At 35.4% G+C, this 10,552-nt stretch overlaps 1 protein-coding gene across 1 annotated transcript in view; it reads right to left on the reverse strand.

The window, feature by feature from the left end:
• Positions 1–882: 882 nt before the first annotated feature.
• The window catches only part of RALGAPB (Ral GTPase activating protein non-catalytic subunit beta), a 73,181-nt gene continuing 63,511 nt past the window's right edge, over positions 883–10,552 (reverse strand). Inside the window, exons 24-28 of the mRNA XM_083358128.1 lie at positions 9,756–9,916; positions 8,290–8,398; positions 7,858–7,936; positions 7,123–7,271; positions 883–5,937 (exon numbers count right to left, since the gene is read on the reverse strand). Of these exons, the coding sequence (XP_083214254.1) occupies positions 5,744–5,937; positions 7,123–7,271; positions 7,858–7,936; positions 8,290–8,398; positions 9,756–9,916 (692 nt within the window). The 3' untranslated portion in view covers positions 883–5,743. The remainder of the gene's footprint in view (positions 5,938–7,122; positions 7,272–7,857; positions 7,937–8,289; positions 8,399–9,755; positions 9,917–10,552) is intronic.

Raw genomic sequence — 10,552 nt, forward strand, 5'->3', positions numbered from 1 at the left:
GGATGGGAACAAACTTTAACCTGAGTGGCTGTTGTCACCGTAGCCTGAGAGATCTCCATCATTGGTCTTGAACAGAGTTGTACTTCCCCCATTTGAGAAGAGCAGATAGCAGCTGTGGCCAGGAGGGCCTTTGCACAGATATCATATATGCTAGCTTGGTCCCAGGCCTGGAGTTAATTTGATGGGAGAAAAGGTTGTAGTGCTTTTTAATGTTTTTGTCTGGGGCGTCTTTTTTTAAATTTTTGTTTTAATTTAGTATTATAGGGTGGATGGCTATACTAAATGTAACAAAATTTAACATGTCTTGGCTTACATGTACAGGTCCTTGCTGAATGACCAGAGGTTTTATTTGAAGTTATAACAGCCATGGAAAGGGTATTTTATGGCCTGTAAAATAACCTCTGGCTGCCATAAATGTTTGCACTGATTCCTGCAGTCATGTGACTGTATGTTGTCAGGTCAGCTTTACAACCACTTGTGACATTCTGCTGTGATGTAAACCACAATGTGTTTTGCTAGTTTCTGGAATTTTTGGTGGCTTCATTTAAATGAATGGGTTTGCTTAACTATCATGGCATTCACTTAATGGCCCCAGCATTTGCTTAACAACTGCTTCAAAAAAGACTGAAAATTTACTTTCATTCACATGGCCATAATTATGACCATAATTCCAGGCTCTATTATAAGTTGAGGACTACCTAAAAACCTCCTTGGACAAGAAAGATGCTTGAAATCAAGAAGGAATCAAATTTAAGACTGCAACACTGAGCTTTTAGACTGCTGTTACCTGTAATGTCTTAAAGCACCACAATTCTACACCGTAATTTTTCCCCATAGGAAAAAGAGCACATAAACTAAAGACCGCCAGTTGAATACATAAGAATATCTTTAAAATTTATTTGACTAATTGTGTTACATTCAGTATTTGATGTGTTTCTTCTGGACAAGGAGTTGGCATAAATACAAACAAGCCTTTGTGCCTTCTCTAAACAAGAGATAAAATACTAGAGACAGAGGAGCACAGCTTCACATCTTTGTATTTACAGTCTACCTTTACAACTTAGTGCTAGGATTATTTACAGAAAATACAGCAAGAACAAAAAATCATGTCTTGGCAACATATAGAACTTTATACATAATTGTACATGATTTTAAGCATATGGTATCTAGGCCATCTCTTTCAAAGCACTTTGTCAAAGATACCCTCTTATGATTGTGAACTCACAGTTTTTTTGTTCCCTGTTCATCTTAAGTTGTAGTCCTATAATCCTCCTGTGCCAAATATTCAACTGCATGACAATTGTATGCTTCCTGACTGGGAAGCCATTTCACATATTGGACAGTCCAATTCTCAAGACATTCCTATCTGTTCACGACCCATTGAAGCAAACAAGGTTCTGAGGATTGGAAACAAGCTTTCTTTCCTACAGCTGTGTCCCAGCTGCTCTGCATATAGATTAGCTACTTAGTTCAAACATGATTCCCTTCAGTTCCGTCCTTATGCTGTACACTAATAAATGCTTGAAAATCTGCTGAAGAAAAGGGCTTTATATTTCTTAAGTGAAATTTTTTTGTTGAAGGAACTAAAACAAGACACCTTTTATATGGAAGTGCTATGAAGATTGCTTTTTTTTTCTTGCTCAACTTATACCAATAATAATGTATCGAAAAGATGGTAAGCACAACATCTTATGACAGAAGTAGAATAAATATGTGTAGCCCTACTATTGTATCTCATAAAGAGACTGGAATGAAAGTATACAAAATGAAATGATAACAGGAAACAAGCAGTGTTAATGGTAGAAAAGCCATCTGCTTTATAAACTTACATTCTTTTTAATTACCTAGTGTAATGGTATTCAAAATAAAATTTTGAAAGGTAATGGCTACCCTGAATTTATTTATATTAAACAACTTTCTTCAAATTAATGCCCTCCAGAAGTGTTGGATTCCCAGAATGGGATGTCCAGCAACATCTGGAAGTAGCTTCTATCATCTTGAAGAAGGTTAATGTAGGACGTCTGAAGTCTCAGTTGATCCCCAAATTAAATTTTCAGATGCAACTATTTTTGAGAGGTCTAGACAAAACATTTTATTGCAATAAACAGCTCTGCACAGAAAATAGAAAGTTACCAGTGCATTTGGAAGCCTTCTCAATTATACATGGAAAACAGACAACCAGCATCTGTACAAGAGGACCACATCATATGCATTATCTGAGAGAATGCAGTGAAAGTAAGCCCTTATACATTTCTTTTAAACACTCAGTGCTGTTTGATGAGATTTCTGTTGCATATTCTGCCTTATCATTTTTATCAGCAGTATCACATATTAACAAGACCCTTTGTATATGATAACAGATTTAAATAAGATTTACGCATATACAGTAGATTCAGGGCAGTTTGCCTACTTGAGAGCTTTCTGAAGTCTAAGTCAAATCAAGCCTGGGGATAAATTCAGACATGCAGAAGAAAAAGAAACTCGGGGATGGGGGGGGGAGAACCCCTTTAAAAGCAAAATGTTTCTTGTGGTTTCATGGAAGAGTCTAACAGACTAACATTTATTTTACTGAGCTACAGATCTTTAAATCTGAATGGATAGTTTAAGGCAACTTATTTTAAATCACACCCTGTTTCTAATTAGTTTAAAAGTCATTGTAGTTTTTTTTACCTGTTTAATTCAAGATGATTTAACAGGTCATTAGTAATCATATTAACTAATCAGTTTGTCCAGAATACATATATGATTCAAGCAATTATAGCTATGTCAGCAATTGATGTGTATATGCAGACACTCAATTGTTCAACGCTTGTTATAGTTTTTGTGATAGCCATGCGTTGGTCATGCCATTTAATCTAGGAAATAAATGTGACTGCTCAATTTATAGAGCTAAACAGTATCTAAGCAAATCTATAATTAAGTTTAGTGCTCATGCACTGCGTTAATATTGGCAAGTTTTCAGTAACAAATATGCTATATAAAAACCTATATATTTCAGGATCCTCACTAGCCTTGCTATTTGCTGTTCTAGTCCTGCCTTAGAACCACAAAACTTGCCAAAATTTGCAATTAATTTTATTGTCACCCTGTTAATTCAATGCAGCCATCTTGTCCATTACTCAATCTTGTTCAAAAACTATTATTTAGGATTATTTTTCTCTTCAAAAATGCCACAATTTGTAACATTAAAGAACAAATTATCCCTCTTAAAAGAATATTGAAAAGTGAACAATTTTCATTACCAATAGTGTGTATACCAGCTGCAAAGTAGGTATTATACACACAAATACACAGTCATCATAGCTAGAAACGTTTTCATTTTCTCTTTTTGCAAATTGGTCCACACTTGGATGCTGTTCATTCTTTGGCATAACCTTACTATAAAGAAAATAAAAGAGGAAATAAAAGATTCCCACTATTATTTTTGTCCCAATATGCTTTTCCTTGGAAATTTAGTAGTTAAAAAAATAACTTTTGCAGGCAAACTGGATGAGTACAGCTTTGCTGCACACCTCCTCCTCCAGAAAGTATCTCTTTACATATCAATATTTAGAATGATATGGATCTAAAAAGGAATCTTCATATGTAACTTCATTATACATAAGTTTCCTTTTAAGTCTATGTCATGCACCCTGGTAAAACTGGATATAAAAAAGGAAAGGCACAACTTATGAAGTGTTTTGCAAGAGGTTTAGCTGTTACCAGCAAGACTAAGAAAATCAATATTCAGAATTTGTTTACTTTGTTGTAGGAAAGGAATTTACCATAATTAATTTTAGAATGGAAAGGGTCTAACGATATAACACATAAAGATTCACTTCCTAGAGATGATTACTGGCCAGTTGTTCATCAAAGTAAATCAGCAGAAGATTATTATGTTTAAAACCAAAATATTGCATGAGCTCCACATTAAGCTTCCAAGGCATATTACAGTTCCTTATTTAGATTTATTCTCTAAGTCAGATTTGTTCAATAACAGAGTTACTAGACTGTTAATCACCTTTATATATAAGTGATTAGTCCTAAATATTCTGGGATAATTATGAAGTTAATCCAGTGACTTTGTGGCAAAGTGTTTAATTTTCAGCTTCTGGTTCTATATAATTAACCAAAAATATTCTGATTTATACTCTATTATGATGGTTGAAAAAAAGAGAGAAACAAAACAAAAAGCTCAAAGCACCAAACTGTGTTGGAAAATCAGGAAGTGAATTCTTGCTGGCCTAAATATCTCCTGATATATTTATTAAGAGCTACATTCTACTGAACCAATCGGAAATATTTTTAAATCCAGGTTCATAGAATCTTTTTGATTGCTTACCCATGCTCCCAAAAAGATTTGTCCCTGAAGTATTCTGGATATTCTCTGGGGAAAAATATTTCTATTTACAACATGTATGGGCTATTTTTTAGATATGTCAACAAAAGTTATCTAAAAGCATTTCTATCCTACCCTATGTCTATCTCAGTCATTTATCATCCTCAGAACTATGCAAAGGTTTTCAAGGCTTATAGACATTATAAGAAGTTCATTTTGACATCCACCAAAAATTGTAGGTCCTGTTAACATCTAGTAGTATCGAACACAGCAGTCAGTGCAAGTGAAGGACAATAATCTTTCAACCATCATGTGACATGTATTCTGTACAAATAGGTGTTATGATGTTATTAGGCCAGGGATAGGAGAGTATGTTAGCATGAATGCTCAGTTTCTGACAGAATCATCTCTTCTAATGTCAATTTTTTAAAGAGTTGTAATTCTTCTGAAATATGTAGATAGCCTAATTCTTTCAACAATTTTATGACTTCACATTAAACGTGGTTTTTATTTCTGTTGTCATTAGATAGGGAATGGCTGCCAAGTCCTGAATTCAACTGAAATGAGTGAAAGCACAATTATAAAAATTTTAATTTAGGTTTCAAGTACCAGCTTGTTTTCGTGTGAGTGTACGTATGTTTACACACATAACATACATCCAACTGTACCAAATTCTATAACAAGGATTTTACTTCTGTCTCAAACGTTGTAGTGGATAGCTCAGATGTCACCAACACATACACCAAGGCATATATTTCAAAACTAACCACTGAGCAAAATGTGCCATTTTACTCCAAACAGTATTTTTGCTTCTCCCCTCTCTTAAACCAAAGGTTCAAGGTTTTTTTTTCCTGGACAGACCAGCAGAAGACATAGACATTAACAATTTACAAAGATAAAACATTTAGCAACCAGCCCATGGCTTTGAAAGTAGAGGACAAGATCCAAATATAATTTTCTGGATAGATGCTCATAAAAGGAAAAGCAAACCAAGCAGACAAATGCACAAATATTTTATCTGAAATAATTTGCCCTTAAGTCTAATCTGCTAGAAAAACCAATATGAAACCATGTGTTAATTCTATGCTGAGAATCCGGGTTTGTTGGGGGTTTTTTTTGCAAACATGGGAAATCATGAGAAGTGCAGTTAACCTTCTATTTGCTATACATCCATTATATTGTCTATTAATAAATAATACTTCATTATCAAAGGTTCTCCCTCTGTAGCATCTGAAGGGGTGGCGATGTGCTCAGAAGGACTGCAGGACTGGAGCCAAAAGCAAGTCCTCTTTATTTTCTTGCAGTAGAAGCAGAAGTCATGCTGAGAATGTGGTTTGTTTCCACAAGAGGTCCACAAGTGGGAAGATTTTATTTCATTGTTGCAGATACCAAGCTGCAATTTAATTGTTCAAAAAGGGTCCTGGTTTAAGGATTACAGTTTTTTAGTCCAACCTCTTGAAAAAGAGAGGTATAAAACTCTGGTTCCAGCTGTTTGTTCCTGTATTTATTGACAATATCTGCTATTTTCTGTTTTCGACGGACATGAGGGGGATTGTATGAGTCACTTTCCAACCTTTTTCTTCGACAAATATTTATTACTGTCTGTCTCACTAAGAATCCTTAAATAAAAAAAGAACAAAGTTAATAGAGTTTATTTCACTCAGGAAGTATATATAGCCTTCCATTTTTATTCTAACAATTTGAATGTATAGCCAAAACATCAACAATAAATAATAGACACCATTTTGTTTGCTAGAAACAATGATATGTGTAGGAGACTTGAGATGCAGTATATAACTGTTTCTTTCCACTACAAAATTAACAATTTCAATGTCTAATTACTTCATTCTCAATACAGACTTATCTTAGTTTAAAGGGGCTGAAAAAAGAACCTGTTGCCCTCTTAATATTGCTGATGATCATCATCCAGCAATCATGGCTACCATGACAAGAGGTCCAACCCTGGATTCTCTTTCCATATCAACCAATTCTGCCACAGTAGGTTGTATTATTATAATTTAATATTTATTTATTAAACTCATATATTGATGGGATTATTCATTAATTCTTTTTAAATTTTGTATCTTATGTTTTTAACTTTTTATTGTTGTGAGCCGCCCTGAGTCCTTAGGGAGAAGGGCGGTATATAAATTTAATAAATTCAATTCAATTCAATTCAATTACGCTCCCATACTTGGTCTATTTTTTTCCAAGATTAGGAATCTCCAATACTGCAAAAACCTAAGGAGTAATGAGGATTAAGAGGACCAGGATGGGAAGGATGAAGGATCTGAATCCTCACTGCTCCCAATTCTGTTTACGTTTAGATTGCCTTGCACATCTGACTTGAGGTTGTACTTTGGACAGAAAGTTGAGTTTATTGGAATACTCCAATAGATCTCTTACTATTAGAAGATCTTACCAGTTTTTTAGGAACATTATTAGTATATATACCTATAAGCAATAGATCTGAAAAGTATTAGTACAAGTTCAACTTGATTGTCTTTTATCACTTTATTCCACATCCCCTTGGTAAATATTTCCCTAATACTGGGAGAAATGATATCCAACGTGATATGAAAGTATACCACCAATATTTGTTCTTCCAACCAATACCCCATAAACAATGAAAACCTGGCTTTGTCGCTGGAATATTGCCTGAAAAAAGAGGCTTGAGCACAAGGAGAAGGAAGAATTGATTTTTTTTTCCAAATCAGAAGTAGCCTAGTGCTAATGTAACAGAAAGCAATAATGCTGCATTCAAAGCTAGTAAATTAATAATCAAATATTAATAGAAGACGTACCTAGAGCTCTTCTGCTAACTATCATGCCATCCACTAGAGGGATAACCATATTGAATTTTCCAGTAGCTCCTTGTACTTTTACCCTGAATAATCCAGTGTTGAGGGGATGGATGAAAATCACTGGCACTTCTTTTTCAGGAATAGCAGACCTTAAAAATCACATAAGTAACTAAAACCAATGAACATTTAAATGTATAAATAAAGCAACTGTGTTTTGATGCCAAATTTTTGAAGGATTCCATTTTTAAATAATAAAAAATAAAACATTTTAACAAAGATGTCAGATGTCTTTTATTTTTCCAAGATCAGCAGGAGACCAAATGTAGACAGTATTCTAAAATGATGCCAGCTATACAGCAAATGGATTGGCTGGCTTAATATACACAAATATCAACAGGAAAGTTGGAGTTAACAGAAGCAAGCTGCAAATCTAAAAAAAAAAAGAACTCATGTGTGGCCAAGGCACAAAACCCCAAATCATTAGGAAGAGGTGTTAACTGCAACAACTTTAAATGTCATTAGGGAATAGTATTTTGCTCACACCACAAAAAATATATTTGGAAATGAAGTAAACATGCTTCCCTCCATACAGGCTTGACTTATGCCTGTTTATCACAATTTATTGGTTGGGACTTAGATGTGGTAATGCCTAACTCACGGGTTGCATATGGACAGATGTGAACTATGTCCACATAGAAAGGGTGTCACCGAAAAGGTAGAGAAATTAAGTCATACCTCAGTGAAGTGCTACTATTTGTTGTAGTTTCTACTCCAGTGCTAGTCTCTGAAACCAAGTCAGAGAGAGGGAAATTCTCTGCAAGACAAGGATAATATAAGGTTAAATAACAACAATAAATACATTTTTAAATCCATAAAAAGTTTCAAGAGAACACAAAAATAACAACTGGATTACATCAAATTTGTAATTGGAAATAGTGGTAGCTAGTTAATTCTAATTTCAGGAAAAATTAAGAGGACTGGACCTGATGAGAATTTGGATGGGAAATTACCAGAAAAGCTTAAGGCTTACAAGGAAGGAAGGAAGGAAGGAAGGAAGGAAGGAAGGAAGGAAGGAAGGAAGGAAGGAAGGAAGGAAGGAAGGAAGGAAGGAAGGAAGGAAGGAAATTCTCCTTCCATATTTGTAATAAAATTCTGAGATTCACATACCTATGTCATCATAGCGTTCAACCCAAACCACATACACCTTGGTTTCAGGTCCCATTGGAGGAATAGCCCGACCTTGTGGAAATTTCTTTGATCTGGAAGTTGGACTGAGCTATTGCATGTATGAAAACAAAAACAAATGTTTGCCTATTAATCAAAATTAGCAGCATGTATTCAGCTCTAAGACTCTGAAGGAAATTAACACATTTCAGCAACATATAACTTATTATGAATCAATTTACTAGCAATAAACATCTCTGTGAAACTAAGTTCTTCCCAAGACTAAGTTATGATATACCCAATTGGCTACAAAATATTGCACTTAAGATATTTTCTTATGATAAATAAAGTGTTTGGAAGAAGATAAGGCCTTAGCGCCATTATTATGATAAAATTACAGTGGAGACTCATATCTATTAAATTCTGTGGGAGACTGTGGGGGTCTGGATGAGGAACAACAAACTTCAGTTGAAACCTGGCAAGACTGAGTGGCTTTAATTTGGAGGCTTTCTGGTTCTAGGACGTTATTATCTTTTGGGTTGCAAACAGATCCTGTGCACAATCTGGGGGACTTCCTGGACTCATGATTCTTTCCTAAGAAGCAGATGACAGTTGGAGGGCCTTTGCATAACCAGTAGTGCCAGTTCCGGAATCAAGGGACCTTACTCACAATCATGCCCTTGGTCATCTCCCAGTGGGGGGAGGGGGGATGGTTTCACACGAGCAGGGGGCACAAATGGAACGTGCACACACTCACACGCTGCTTGCACAAGTGCACGTGCTCACACACCACTTCCGTGGCCAGGTTCCAAACATAGTCTGGTAGTGGGCCATGGTTTGGGACCCCTGTCTCACCAGATCCAACAGAATGGGTGTAATATTGGTTCTATCATCAAGGGAGCTACACTTGGCAGTCCCTAAGTGGTGGGCTTTTTGCTGTGGCACAGCAAAATGAGGTCAGTCTCATTACTCCTGACCTTTTGAAGGTCCCTCAAGTCTTGGATATGCCAGCAAGCTTGGGTGCCCAAGTGATAGATGAATTTGTAAGTTGGCTCTAATATTATTTAACATCCCTCCATCTATTATTTTCTTTTCTTGTTTTATAGTTTTTAAGACTCTTTTAATAATTGTTATATAATAGTTTGAAGTAATGGTTGTTTCATTTATTACTGTTTTATTGGATTGTTGAATGCCACCCAAAGACACTTCTCCAGGCTAGAAACCAGGAGATGGTCAATTCTACTACTGCCTTAGATACAAAAACTTTGGGCCAGGCACTCTTTCTCACTCACAAGATCAGGCTCTGGCAAAAAGCTGGTCAGACAATTCCTAAAGCAACCAACTGATCATCATTTGGTTGACATGGGGGGGGGGGGGAAACGGACCCTGCACCTGCAGGAAAAAATGCTAGGAAAAAGAAATATATAAAAGCTATAACTTATATTTAAAGTTCAACAGAATAAACTTGCCCTCTGTGAAGTACTGAGATTGTCTGTATGATTGGGAAAGAGCTCAAGTGTCAGTGCTTGCTGCTTTAGTATCCCAGGTAGGAGATCCATGTTAGAATCACTTTCTTGGTCTGAGACATTGCTTTCCAATGAATCTGCTGAAATCCAAAAAAAGGAAGTTTCTTAAAACAAGAAGGTCATCAACTCCAAATCCATTCTGAATATTAACAGTGGTTTTCCAGATAGCTCATTCATTCAAGCGCAGAAAGCGCAATTTCCCTAGTCTGCAATCAATAGAGATTTCCGATTCAGTTATAATTGTGCAAATAAAATGTGAACAGAAGAGAATGAGAAACTTTTAGTGATCCAGTTCAGTTTGTCTCAATTTTGACTGGAAACCCCTTGACAGAATTTTAGGTGGAAGACTTTCCTGTAAGTATCTGGAAACATTTCTGCATATATGCTAACTCTATGTTTTCCCTAAAAGAGACTTTGTAAATTATTGACATGTCACAGAACTTTAAAATAAAGTAGCCTAAACATTTCTATTCCATATCTGAATACTTTATGAATTCCCCTAAAATATATTTAACATTTCACATGAGAAGTGGGTACATATTAAAATCTTATGAGATAATGACAAAAGGGTGGCAAAAGAAATGGATGTTGAACACAGGAAAATGTATCAATATGCTAAAAGCACTATGGCTTTCTGCAGCAGGGAGGAAAAAAAATAAATTCTGTTCCAGTTTAAGAGTGACAAAGTAAAATGAATTTATCACATATTTTTCATATGTGTCAAGTTCTTCTTCAATGCA

This window comes from Vipera ursinii (assembly GCF_947247035.1).
Source record: "Vipera ursinii genome assembly, chromosome: 3".
NCBI classification, from domain to species: Eukaryota; Metazoa; Chordata; class Lepidosauria; order Squamata; family Viperidae; genus Vipera; species Vipera ursinii.